Below are 14,704 nucleotides of genomic sequence, written 5' to 3'. Positions count from 1 at the left end.
ATAAAAATACTTGGCAATTGTGAGGCCTGATCTGGAGCCCAACAGACATTAATAGGAGCCTTGCCCAAAAACAGATCAGTGGATTTCTAACAAATTCATTGTTCCTAAAGTTTCTGTTATTTTTGTAAAGCATTATCGTTTCTGTTCCACCAGTGAGAAAGCTAAGGCAAATAGCAGTGTAGTAACTTGGCCAAGTGATACCACATAAACGAGTCACCAGCTGAACAGAGCGTTCCAAAATCCCAGCTCCCAAATCACAGGTGAAAGTAAAAGGAAAGAGTCTGTATGGCTGCTCCCTCCCCTCCCAAGAAATAAAAGTATTTAACATCAGTTCTTAGGAGAACACAGTATCAATCCTTGGGCAGCAGACGTTCCTTTTCTGAGTCGGACCTTGCAAATCAGAACAGCAGTTTTCACTGATTGCTATGAAATAATCAGGCATCAGTATTTATCTGCATAAAGATAATAAATATTAAGTTTATAAGGGAATAAATAATGTCTTTACAAACATACTCATCACAATCCTACTTTTACAAAAGTATATTAGTACAGTATTCTTGGAAAAACTGTATAGACACTCAAAGACAAGCCACGTCAAAGTTACTGCACAGTTTTGCAGTTCTGTGAGATACATTAAACTATACAATCATTTTAAATTCAACAAAGGTATAAACTGAGACATACTGAAGATAGAAATTTAGTAAAATTTTAAATAGATTTCATATTTACATGAATGCACCTCAGGTGAAATCTGTTAAAAATTTAGCATGAATAAGCAAAGCAATTCTAAACATTAAAATGTAAACATTCTGCTGTGATGCTCTTGACACTACAGAGCATTCTCCACAAATTGCATGTAAAATATTTCAAGTAACCCATCCATACATTTAATGGCTTCAAACATCTAATATGTGTGATATACACTGTAATTTTCCCTGCAGCTTCTCTTCCCCTTGATCATTTGCAGGGTAACAATTCATTATAATGAACAAGAAATGGAAAAAAAAACCCATACCTTGTCTTTTGAAATAAGGATTATTCTATGAGTTCCTCTAGAGTTATTCTTGATGCACACCAATATGAAGACAGTCAGGGCTGTACATCAGACATGGTGGGATTCAAACACCTGCATATTTATACCCCAAACTAGCAAACATTGAGGTGCCTAAGATGGGAGAAATAATATAATAATTTCCTCCAAACTCTACTCATTTATTTCACTCCCTTCAAGACACAGTGCGATTTTAACTGTAGAACTGCATCAGTACATATCCACCTCTGGGTTTTGATCCATATTCTGCAGAACCCAATCAAGTTTTTCTATGGGTTTGAATGCCACTCAACAATACTCATTAAAGAAGTTGAATACTTGAACTAAATGTTAAAAAAACCCTTGAGTTTCAAAATTCTCTTTTCTTCATCAGTTTCTATAGTCACTCTTCCTTTTTCTTTATTAATACTGTTTATCAAAGTTTTTGTGAAAGTAAGTTAAGTACAACACATTACTTTTTTTCCCCCTTCATTTATAAACTGTGATCTCTTGTAGCAAATTAGTTATACTGATTTGAGCTGCAGATGCTTTTATTCTAATACAGTGTTATCAGAGATTTATATTGAGCTCTAGCTAGAAGCAATCAGAAGCAATTAGAAGTCTAATAATTGAGGGTAGCCACATGAGGATTGTGGATTACTTCCACACCTATAAAGCCAGGATGGTGCTAGTATGATCTCAAACCAGTTTAAAACTAGTGTAGCTAGCAACAGTTAACTCACAAAGTGCTCACTTGCTTTTACCAGTGCAAAAGAAAAAATGAAGTCCAGTATGTCCCTTTCTTTTAACAACAACAAGAAATAAAATAAGGTAGGAAATTACAATGTAATATAAGAAATTATTATGCTGACATCAAAAATCAATAGAAAAACATTTCTCCAATCTTCTAAAGTCTTAAAAAACAGGCTTCAAAAAGCCTTGGCTTCTGTGATGTTCTAGCAGTAGATAGCAGCATGATCATAAAATAGATCCATGTATAGAAATCATGAAGAAATAAGAAATATCATACTATAAGGTTTAATACTTGATCCTGCCAGATGCTGAACTCTCTGGCCCTGACCCAGCAAACCATTTAAGCATGTGGTTAGAAGTCAGCATGCATGCTGCCCCATTGAAGCAAACGAGGTTATTCAAAGTTTGAGCACATAGTTAAGTGCTTTGAACGATTGGGTCATTAAAGTACCAACCACTTACTGCCAGAGTATAAGGCTAACTTACCGCTATGAACAGGTTGTTGCATAGCTGTCCATTATGCGGCTTACATACCACTCTTTGAAGCATGCTTTGAAGCATTTCTTCACCACTGGATAAGAAAAAAATGTGGGTCTGTCTGGGCAGGAAATTCCTACATTCCCATGATTTCACTTTCATGTGCAAAACCAAATCATATTGATGCCCAGATATAAGCATCACTTAGGGAAATACAAAGCGCTATCAATGATGATAATGGTAATTATTCAGTGCCACCCCTCTCCCACCGCACATACACACGGCATTAGAGCCAGCTTCCTCCTGTATGCAGGGCTGGCATTAACTCATAACTCACAATGAAAGGGTAAATTCATGTAAACAGAAAACGCTACATATCGTATTAAACATTGTTTAGAGTGTCTAAGATGCTGCTTGATTCTGAGCAATATTGCTGCCTGGTAAAAGCAGTGTTGTCAAAAAGAAAACTTGTGCCCTCTGAGTAGTAAGTAGATCTTGCAATTTTATCTCAAAGCCAGGAATAAGACTAGATATAAAAGTGCATTTGTAGCCTTTGTTCTGACAGTTGTAGACTGGGAAATGATGTGTGTTCACTAAAGCACATATGCTGGAAGAAACCAAAACAGGTTTGTTGTGCTAGGGGAAGCACGAGAAGCGAATTCTGCCGATGTTTGCCTCATCTCAGCCCAGGAAATAAGATCCCTTTCCTTAACTTTGGTGACTACTACTGTGATTTAAGGGTTGTGAGAAAAGTAGGAACAGAAGCTCATAACTTTATTTTAATTATGGATTTCTATATCTACCAATATACACCTGTTCTATTCAGATCTCAACGTATAATTCCGCTGTGGTTGTTTTGGGGTTTTTTGGGTGGTTGGTGGGGATTTTTTTGCTCAGGGAGTATGGATGTACTTTGGCTTTGTCAGAGAACACTTTCAGTTTAGTTCTTACCATTTAGAGGGAAAAAATCCACACAGAAAAAAAATCCTATTACTGTTTTCTCCTTTCTCATTTGCCTCTTACCCTTATTCTGTCATCCTGCTTCTTTGTTTCCTCATGTTATTGTACCATCTTCATTCAAACACAATGTCGTGGCCATCTGAGGGATCAAGAGCTACCTCGTGTTCATAGGAGAATTTTATATTGTTGTTATAGGCTCTGTTTGGTGCTCAGGTGTCATGGTGATTATTGCACTGGAAATACTGATCTGTGCAACAACCTTTACGCAGAGAGAGAAGGAATTCTGTACTGGCAGGACAGTTAGGCCTTTGTCTTGAAAAATTTGCAGTCATAGACTAGAAATGTTTCTGTAAGGAAGCAGAAACATCTCTCTCACCACAGGGCTTTCTGAAATGGTAAAATCAGGGATAGCATTTGATCGGCATTATGTAATGTAAAGTTCTTGTTTGTCAAATACTGAGACCTTGGCATAATGCCCCCTTAGTCAGGACTGGTCTTGAAATACCTGAAACATCTCACCACTTCAGTGCTAAATGCTGTTGACTGTCTCTCTTTCCAGCCTGTCCAGCTGCAAATGCATGGGCTGTTATTCTCATATCTGTTAGCTCTGATATAACCTTGACCACTTTTGATGAAGGCAAAAAAAAAGGTACCCCTGTACAGTCACTCAAGATCAGTCCAGCTATTGCAAATGTCAGGTTCTGTCAGTGGGAAGCCAAGCAGTGTCAAACGGTATTTGAATTCTGTGTTCAAAAAAAGCAGAAAAGCCTCTGATGAGAACTTACTTCTTTTAGGTTATCATCTCCTGGAAACTACTTACGTGATGCAAGGATGGGTTCACATTTGAATAGGATATTAAGAATCTCTTCATTTTTTGCTCCAAGTGCATACCTTGCTCTATAGAAGAAAGGTATTCTTGGAAGATGTGGGAGTACCTATAGAGTCTTGGGCTACAACTCAAATTACTCTGCTTGGCTATGGCTTGTCTCCATGGTTTATAAAACTCAATATATATGACAAAAATAGACACAACTGAAAGTAAATGAGGAGGAAGTAAATGTATTTGACCTCCTCATATGCCAACCAAAAGCTGACTTTGAAGGGATGATATGGGAGATATGGGAAAAACTGATGCAAAGCAGAGCTGAGTAGATTGGTAAAATACCAGTTGACATTCCGCTGGTGATGTATGGCATTTTAGAACATTTTCTATCCATAAACTTAAAAAAGATGCATAAACCCAGAGCCTCATTTCCCCAATGAAGAACAGAATATTAAATGACTTGCCAGGGAACACATAGCAGGTTAATGGCGAAGCTGTTGATCCAAATCTTTCCTTGATTCCATCCATTGGATTACAGAGCTGTTTCTCAGACTTTCCTTTTGGATCCTTCTGTGGTTGGAACCTCTGCTCCTTCAAATATATTTCACCTTACAAATTGGCACAAAGCTATATGCGCAGATTGACATAAGCATTATCAAGACCAAAACTTACACAACCATCAGTTTTGCATGGTGAATATACCATATGGATTATCAAACTTATGCTATTATTAAAAACACATTATTGCATGCAAACATATGTTGCATGCATACTAAAATTGGATTATCAGTTAATTTTGTCAAAAATAAATCCCCAGCAATACACAGAAGGTTTCCAGCTTTAGCATCCTAGGGGTAATATTTCATGAGCCCTAGCGTCCTAAGGGTAATATTTCATGAGCCAAGACAGCAGAATTAGAAAAAATGCTGCACTAAGGAGGAAGATGGGCTGCAACCCAAACTCCATGAGGCCAGTGGTAATGCAGTTATTGATGTTATTGGGCTAGACTTTCAACTTTCGAAAAGCCTGGAAGAAGAGAGGCAAACAGGAGAGCGGAGTGAGACAGCCCCAGCTGGGACTGATCTGGTCCGAATAGCTCAGTTGGGCACAGGGTAACTACAGATACGGATATAAAACCTGTGCCAAGTTGACACTTTGGAGGCAATTTCTAGAAAAGCAGAACTCCTTTACCTTAGACTGTCCACGTGAACTGAGCAGATGATAGCCCTTACTGTTGCCTTGAAGACTGCGGAGTTTGGAGGAAAAAGCTCTACAGCACCATAAGGGCACAATCAGACAGCTTAGAGGTAAAATCACATTCCTCTCTTCTTCAGTGTACATCACTAAAGTAAAAAGCAGGGTCCTACCCTTAATTAGGCAGATGTGAAAAAGCTAAACCAAGGGATGAGTCCTCATTTTGAGATGACCTGTAGGTCAAGTTTCAAACTGAACCGTTTTAAGATTTAAAAATAGAGTTCGTCCTACAGATAGACTGAGTCACCTCTTCACCCGGTGTCAATTAAGCATTGCTTGAATGCGATGAGTGGACCGAGAGAGCTGGAGGGCTCTCCCTTCACCTTTCACTCACCTTCATCAGTCAGAAGAAGAAAAGGGAAGGACAGTTCTATACACTGTTCATGTATGCAATTCACTTTGTGTGTATTTTTATTTTGGAAACACTGAGCAGTAAGTAATGAAAATCTATCAGTAATGAAAACCTATTCTAAACTAGAGCTGGGCAAATAACCTTTTTAATGGCTTAGACCCCGTATCTCAGCATCGAAAGCTCACAGGCTGAAATATTCTTTGGTCTAACTGATGCTTTAAATTATTTTAATGACTGCCATTTTATGTTTTAACTCCTTGGACCAATTGCAATTGTTCTAAATGTCAGCTTTGCCATTCAATTATTACATGAGCCACATAAAACTCTTCTAGTTTCCTGCTCTGATGGGATCTGCACATTTGCAATTCTGCTTCCCAGTGCACTTGTGTATGCAGCTTTGAAACCCTCTCTGCCAGTAAAACTGAATTATTTGATTGTTCCGAGAAAACAAACACAAAGGGGACATAAAAAGATCAAGCTGAGTTTATTTAAGATTTGGATAAACATCCATGGAACTCTCCTGGCATTATTTGCCCAGCTCTTTTTAACACTGTGGCGGTGCAGCATTTTGGATAGTGTGGTGCCTAAGCTAACCAGGCTCACTCAGCATCTTCCTCCAGGATGGAATGGCAGACAGGTTGTATAACCCAAGTGTGTTGCACCCACTCACTCACTGTAAACTCAGACCCTGCAAAACTTCCTAGAGATTGAAGAATTAAAGGACAAAATTGTTCAAAGGATTACAATATGCAATTTCAATGCAAGGCATAATGGAAGTAGCTGTGTGGGAGGATATTACTTCATTATGAACCTAAATCAGATGCCCAAAGATTTCTGTCCACTCCAGCGACAGTTCCATCGGGCTCTACAAGAGGTTTTCCAGTGGAAGAAAAATAGCCCCCCTCCCTTCAGGCTTGAGAAAGTTGTATGGCTTTTTTAACAGTTTCTAATGAAATCCCATATTATTGCTTCTCCCCTGGGAGACTTCAAAAGTCATGCAAACTTCACAGAGCCCACATGTTCGTAAACCTCAAGCAAAAGACCAGTAAGGAAATAAATTCCAGTTCTCCAATTAGCATTTGACATTCTCTACTGTTTTTTTGGTGGGGTGAATTTGTCTTCCTTCTAAACCATGCTGATAAATTAAATGAGTTACTAAACCCAGCATTATTTCATGTTTGAAGGCATACTGAAATCAAACACTCCAATTCACAGTGGGATTTGCTTTCTGCATAATATTTGGGGGAAATATGAAACAAACCCAGCAGTTTCAAACGTGTTTAAGGGGATAATATGTACATGAATAATTTCTTCAAGCTCCTTATTGTGTATTCACAGCTACTGCCAAACACAACAACAGAGACGGGCATTAGGATATGAAATGGGAAGTGGTCAAATTTTCAAAGCAAGCTGCTGGGTGCTGAACACTTTTGAAAATCTGGCCCCTGACTCTTTGGTGCTGTTCCAGAAAGAAATATCTCTATGCTGGCAGCTGGCCAACCAGCTTTGGAAATCCTTTTGCACAGTTATTTCAGTAAAGCATAAAAGCCGATCCCCAGCTTTCTCTGCCTGATTAAGCACTGTCACCAATCACTATGCAGCTCTAAGGTACGCATGAAATATTCCTAGATAAATCCTCCATCTCCAGAGAAATGTGTTTCCTGTACAACTGTAAATCCAGGTTGTGTTGAAACTAATCCAGTCTGGCAGTGCTATGGCCCTAGAAAAGTTTCCTTGGAAACGACAAACTTATGCAATGGCAAAGTCATCCAATCTTTTCATGCCACTATATTATATTAAAAACACCTGGTTTATTTATACAATGACTTACAGATCAGGGTCCTAGAAATAATAATACATAAACTTCATAGCAAAAAATATACATATAATAATTCATCCTTCTATGATATATAGAAATGATGTATATTGGTGTGTGTGGACATATATATAAATATATGGGTTGTACTTATGTTTAGGGCACTTGTGTATAGATATGTGTATCTACATACACACAGTATACATTTATATATCTTTCTAGGCGCCATGTGTGTATATATAAACACACATAAATACACACACAGGAGCATATTTACACTCTGTGAGTAGACGTGTACTTTGCAGAATCTGCACACAAAGAGCTGGAGTCCTTCACTGGCTGTGAACATCAAAGGGGTCAGTGACCACCCGCATTAGTGTCCGCGGAAAGAGAACTAATGTCATCGCTGTGGGCACAGGACTGGCTTGATGCATCTTCCTTTGTGAAGAACTAAATTTGCCGGACAGTGGCAGCCTGCAACGCAGGGCTTGTTGCATGGGCCAATCTCGTTCCAGTTGTCACATGTTTTGACACATCCTGGACCACAGGTATCATAAACTGCACCGTGTTTACACTGGGTCGCTGAAAGGCAGTTAAAAGGAACAAAACATGCATATTACACAGAGTCCCACGAGGAAAGTTACATATCTGTTTGCTTGGTTTCTACTGCAAATATCAAAAAGCATATTTTGGTATAATGATCATCTAGAGGAAAAAATAATCTGTAAAGAGATTCCACTATATTAAATGCAACACTACTTTACATCACAAATATAAAGGTAGCAAAATTCCTAAACAAAAAGGTATCAAGTTCCTAGCAGTCTTGAACTTTTTGAGAATTTTAACACAGCTGACAGTATATAAAGTTTTGGCAAAGTTTCTATCTACAAGCAGGTCTATGCTTTATAGTTAAGGCTTAACATTGTTAGTTATTTGTTACATTGCCTTTTATCAAAGATTTCTGAAACATTTACAAGGACAGACAGTTATTATCGGTCCCACTCCTACAGAAAGAAGAGAAAAGAGAGTCATTCACCACATCAGACTTTCTATTCCTAAGATTATACTTTCAATATTGCATATTGCAGAAACTCAAAACAATGCTGTTGATTCAGAAGCACCATTTCTAAAACAAACATTTTTTAAAAAAAATTACTTATTTCCATGCTTTATGCTATTTTACCAAGGGATCACTGAGAATGAGGATTTTTGTACTTAATGATTCCAGTATCTATTAATTGATTTATATAGTTGACAGTTCAATGCATTTCCAACATAAGAGACTGCTGAGGGCTCAGCTAAAAGCCCTATACTCCCTCCAGATCAATATTTAAACTCTTAACATTTTACATCCTGCCTTTTTACTATGGAGAATAATACATTGTTCGATAACAAATAAAAGCCTGTTATTCTTTCTAACGGCTGTGCTGATGGCAAGAACAAGTACTGATAAAATAGTTTATAAATGGTAAGGGACTCTCAAGCATCCAGAATCATCTCTTGCTATTTACAGAGAGATGGTTGCATTAAGAAGGTGTCTTCCATTGTGAGAAAGCTTGAAGGTCCAGATTTTTTAAAGAACAGTTCTGTTATGGACAGAAAAATGCTGTTTTGTTGTGAGAATTGGCCTTAGAGGGCTATTACAGTACTGTTATTATTCATAAAGAGAAAATAGGCAGAAATAAATTGATTAAATATGTATAAGAGTGTATCACAGAGGATGGAAGTCTTAGTGCTAAGGCATCATAAATTTAAGGGGTTCCTCTTCACCAGTAACAAAGTGATCTTCAAAACAGCATCAGCTTCTTGCAAGTTTTACTTCTTATGCATTTTATGGCATATGTGAAAAGCAGCCCTGAAGGAGGAATTCTGGCAAGAATGCATACAAAGTTCTCAGGGCACAGATATTAAATAAGCAAACAAAAAATGGGAAAAATTGGATAGTACTGCAGAAAATTACCCTGGAGTTACAGAGGATCAACAGCTGAATATTAGATAGATATTAGATATTAGGTAGATACTAGGAAAGAAAAAGCTTTCTAGCTTTAAGCATGAGAAAGCACCAGAGCAAGCTACCTAAACACTCTGTGAGACATCTTTTATTGAACATAATTTTAGAATAGGTTGGAAAAAACATCTTTCAGTAATGTTCAAGATATAGGCTTATTCTGCTTGTGGACATAGATCTGTTGTGAACTTTTTTCCAGCTCTACATTTCTATCTTGCTCTGCATGATAACTTTCATGCATATTGAAGAAGGAACAAACAAAAGGAGTAACTAAAATGAAATTTAAATGAAACAGGAAATTTAGAAGGTGGGAAAAATGTGTAAGCAGTATTGAGCATACAGTAAAATGTTAGCTTCACAACAAACTCTGCACTTATGTAGTGTGTTAAGAATAGAGGTTGAATCTCTGTAAAAGGGAAAACGAAAATGTGCAGAGCTCCCAGGAGCTTTGCAAACAATGTATTAACTGTCTAGAAAAGTAGACCGAGATGTTCAAAGATGGATAGTGATTGTCGACACTCCATGTGAATTATCTTAAGGGGGCTGTTTACTAGAAGCTTTTGTCCCTCCTCTCTGAAAATGAGTTTCCCTTCAAAGGATCTCTAATTGACCAAGGACAAACTGAAACATTACGCTTCAGTACAGGCAGTTTCCATATAGAAAAGTCTGTGAGCTTCAGTTTTTAGGCTGCAGAAGTTTCATTCCACAAAGCTTTACTACAGTAATAGCCGGCCTGTTCATTCCACCTGAGCTCTGTTTGGTGCCTCAGCCGGTGGGTTTGAGGAAAGTTGGCCAAGGTCTCCTTTCCACTTCCTCATCTCTGCCCCAGAGCAAATGAGAATATATTACAGGCTGCCCGCGGCAGCTGTGGCATCTGTAAGTACTCCCCAGCTCTGCTTTACCACACATGGATGTGGTATGTTAAAACACCTCCTTCTCCTTCAGATGATGCCATGTAGAAGATATGATGACTTTATTTTCTGCTGTAGGCAGTCTATAATGGCATTATTAACTTCCTGTCAAGGGAAAAATCAGAAAAGTACAATGGCTGCTGTTTAAGTTCCCTGGATGGCTTTTATTGTTGAGTGCTTCAGTTGTTAACATGTGGTGTGATTGATCCAGAACATTCCACTTCATCAACAGTTTAAAAAATAAAAATAAAGACATTCTGCAGTAGGCTTGCCAGGGACTGCTGAAATGAATCAGTACCATGTAAACACAGAAAACAGAAGTGATGCCTTTGCACCCATCTTTTAAGGCAAATTCCTCTCTTAAAGAACTGAGCTCTGTTAGTAATAACTTCCTTAGTGCACTAGCAAAAAAAAAAATCAAAAACCCAACCCCAAAGTACAAAAGTTACTAATAATACTGCATTTTGCAACGTTACCAGTCTCAACAGGATTTTTCCACTCCTCTTCTAGAACATGTGTTTGGCATGACAGATGTGAGCTTCCTCAGACCGCTTTCTGAGCTGGTGGGATGATAGCCAGCTCCAGTCCAGAAGCCATATAGTCACATAAATACAGCACTGTGCCTGAGCTAATAAACCCTGCCTAATAAGGCTATACAGTTTTCAGACCAGAGCCGGTTTATTCCAGCCACTTTGGCAGTTTCACAGAGAAGGCTTGTATCTGTCTGCGCCTGTCTTTGTAGACATGTCCGTAATTATTTAGAAGGAATTCTTGTTCCCCAACACAAAAGCCGAAGTACCCAACATGGAACTGCTGAAGGGTTCCCTTGGTGGATGATATCTGGTAAATCTGATTCCACAGAAATTTCTGAGCTAACATTTATGCATCAGTGAATCATCCTGCTGCTTCTGTTGGTGTTGCAGTTTGGGCTTTTGAGGTGTTTTGTGGGACCTTCAAACTGAATGTCACTCATGGTGCTTGCATCTCCTTCTAACATAGTAGAAGGCACTAGATCTGGACACTGACCTTCTAATGATACTCTTGTGTTAATCTTTTCAACTTTCAGTTTTTAATGAGTTTCCACTGAAAAGTCAGAATAGCCTTCTGATACATATTCACATGGAATAAAGCGATTAAAGGAAAGCAACATATAACAGGGAACAAGAGTGACTTTGACCAGAAAACTCCACACCAGAGAAGAGGGGACCCAGGAGAGAAGAGTCAAAATCAGATATACCGTTATCCTCCTCTAGTTCAAACAATCACATAGGAAAAAGAGAAAATTGTTCAGTTTTTATGAGGCTGTTGGAGCATGTCAGCACATCAGTGTTAACCGTGCACACTTTGCACTTTATTGTATCCATATCTGCTTTTTCTTTTTGCCTGTGTAGTCATGCCCATGGCAGGGAGTTATTGCCATCTGCTATCCTTGATTCTTCTTTCTCTCAGTGCCCTCAGAAATTCAGTGTTAAATTACTATGGCCCAAGGCCTTTCATAACTTCAGTTTCCTTAATTGCACTTTATAAACTGCTTGCTTAGCCTTTCTTGGGCTAAAAAAAAATCTTTTTTCTATCTCCTTTTCAAACGTCTTCCTTCCATTTGTAACCTTTCTTTTCCCTCTCACATGTATCACTTTATCTTATTTTTTTCTTTCCCTCACACTGGCTCTCCTGTCTGGTTTTTTTTTTGTCTTCTCCTTTGCACATCATATTTCTTTCTGTGCCCATCCTAACAGGTCTCATTCCCAACTACTTCCCATAGAAACCCATATTCTTTTTCAAACCCCCTCAGTTCCCATGCGGACCTCAACAACCCTTTCCTACCCTAACCATTTTCCTTACTCATTAGCTTCTTTTCTTCACCCCTCCGGTTTAATGACAGCTGACATTCCCCTCACTGAGCCAGCTTCGGTCAGGACAGAAAACCTTGAGGAACAGTATTTCACGGAGGACTTAGAGGAGGATACGCTGCTGCACTGGGGAAGGAGGAAGAGCATGTAGGGAACAGGACATGTAATTCAGCCCCCTGAGCATCCTGTTTGGCTGGCCCTCCAGACAACACAAGCTTTCTAAAGATTATAAAAATGAGCTAAGCGTACAGCAGTCAGGGTAGAGGAACTGGCAACCACACAAGATCTGGTTTTATAACACACAAAAGAATAATTAAAACCTGACTTTACTAATAAGTATACTCCATTTTCATCAGAACACAGCTCTTCCAAGTATCCCACCAGCTATGAAATGTCAAGCAGGAAATGAAACTCACAGAATGCTAAAGTTTTATTACGGATATATTGTTTCATACCCAGGAACTTTTATCCATAATTAGGACACAATAATTGTAACTACAAGTTTTGGGGAGAAAAAAGTAAGTTAAAGATTAAAATCTTGATGCTGGCCACTGGTAACATATGGGGTGCAGTGGATGCACTTTAATGCTTACTGTATGATTTACTGTAGAAGATGATGCTACTTGGTTGACATTGGATGCTTAAGTAAGTGTTTTGAGGGTACTTGACCATATACAGCTTATCTGTATTTTCTGCATAACAAGATTTCCCCTTTCCTTCTAGAAGACTGCACTGAGATTAAAAAACACAGGTGGATTTAAACACTCCTTTCATTAGCTTTAATGGAGAATGTATGTTTAAATTTCCTCATAATGTTGTCTCAAGGACTGTTTTTGCCTTAGAAACTTTCCTTGTCTTTGGTAAAATGCCAGAAAACATTGTGAAAAGAAGCCTCACTTAGTTAAGTTGTGATATGCCAACACTTGTATAAACTCCTTAAGGCAGGCACTGGAGTTTTTATTATTTTTACAGCATCTGCCACAGTGAGGTCTTGGTATGAAGTGCTTTGGTCAAAAAAAAAAAAAAGTCAGGATGCTTGTTTCAGGTTTTGCATGGATCTGCTACCAGATCAATAGATTAAAATTACATACATTATTGGTGCTGTCTGAGACCACATCCTTGAATGGGGCTTTCACTTAGTGACACCCTGTTTGAATCGTTCGGTTCCTTTGTAAGAAAAAAAATGAGCCTTTCGGGAACAGTCAATTAAACGTAATTTGCTCTGTCACTCACCCATCCCTGCTATCGTGCCTTCAACAGAAAAGGAAATTGAAGTTGAGAGAGTAACCCTGAGCCACACACAATCACCAAAATGGACCACAGAGTAATAGCTCTTTGACCAGCACTCAGTATCCTTCTCATTTTTTTCCAACTACTGTCAATTGCTTTACATATATCTGAATACATTTCCAGGCAAACTGATGCCATTATAGAATGTCCTAAATTAATGAGACCATCATCAGGGGAAATATTCATCTGCAATATTGCATTTTACTTCAAGTGCCCATGACCACAGGCCACCACTTCTCATGGAAAAAATTACTCACAGTTACCTGCAATTAATGCAGTCCTAATCACACGGGGAATCTGGTCCAAGTACCAAAATTAATGCAGGTTTGCATTTTAATATTATCATTAAATACACTGTCTCTTCTTCCCTTGTTGAACCTACTGCAATCATATATGCATGTTGTCTCTAGAAGTATAACTATGCTTTAACAGGAGGTCAAAGGAATTTAAACATTATCTGTAATCAACCGTTTACATATCCTGAAAGAAAGAGGTGTGTACTTCTTCCTGGAAGTACATAAAATTAAGATAGGTGGCATTAGAGGTGAAAAGTTTTGCAGTGAAATAAACATTTCTGATAGTTGAAAATCTTTCCTGGTAAGGTCTTTCTCCATAACTTAGAACACAACTTCCCTGCTGGTGTGATCCCAGTCCTTTCTAGCCAGCTCACTTTTGATCCTCCTCCACCAGTAAAAGGATAGTAGCCTATTAGCCTATGCACTGGCTTACAAAGAATCAGTCTCAAAATGCTTACCTGCACAGTTCTGCTCCGGTACCCACTGGACTTTCAACCCTTCCCTCTGACAGGCTCGGGCGTATGCCAGGAATGACTCGCAGTAGCAGTTTTTATGTACCGGGCACTCGCACATATCTGTCACACAGGACCTGCAGAAGAAAGCCCCAAAACAAATAAGCAAGGAAAGCTTCGGTGGATATCTGTCGGAGGTTTGGCGTTGTTTACTTTCCAGTCACATAGAGTTCACTGCCATAGCAACCTGTGCAAAACAGCAAGAAAGTTAAATGCATCTCTGCTGACACATGCCAAGGGCTCATCTCTTTTTTGACGTGCTGCTCTGATGCAGAGAAGTCTCAAGAGCATCAGGGAGAGAACCACCCAGAAACAGGGAGGTGAGAAGAAGACCCAAGAAACATCAGGCAGAGAGGACCAAGACCACAGTGG

General features: G+C 38.7%; 1 protein-coding gene across 3 annotated transcripts in view; it reads right to left on the bottom strand.

Annotated features, from left to right (window-relative positions):
- Window positions 1-597: 597 nt before the first annotated feature.
- Window positions 598-14,704, bottom strand: part of BMPER (BMP binding endothelial regulator) — a 158,596-nt gene continuing 144,489 nt past the window's right edge. For all 3 annotated transcript variants that reach the window (XM_087767642.1, XM_087767634.1, XM_087767645.1), the window contains 2 exons: window positions 14,279-14,409; window positions 598-8,047 (listed from right to left, as the gene is read on the bottom strand). In XM_087767642.1, coding sequence (XP_087623768.1) covers window positions 7,866-8,047; window positions 14,279-14,409 — 313 coding nt within the window. In that variant the 3' untranslated portion in view covers window positions 598-7,865. The remainder of the gene's footprint in view (window positions 8,048-14,278; window positions 14,410-14,704) is intronic.

This window comes from Nipponia nippon, unplaced genomic scaffold (assembly GCF_047370975.1).
Source record: "Nipponia nippon isolate SJK-2023a ecotype South Korea unplaced genomic scaffold, ASM4737097v1 scaffold_1, whole genome shotgun sequence".
In the NCBI taxonomy this organism is placed as follows: domain Eukaryota; kingdom Metazoa; phylum Chordata; class Aves; order Pelecaniformes; family Threskiornithidae; genus Nipponia; species Nipponia nippon.
Note: the sequence above shows the minus strand (reverse complement) of the source record. Positions and strands in the feature narration are given on the sequence as shown.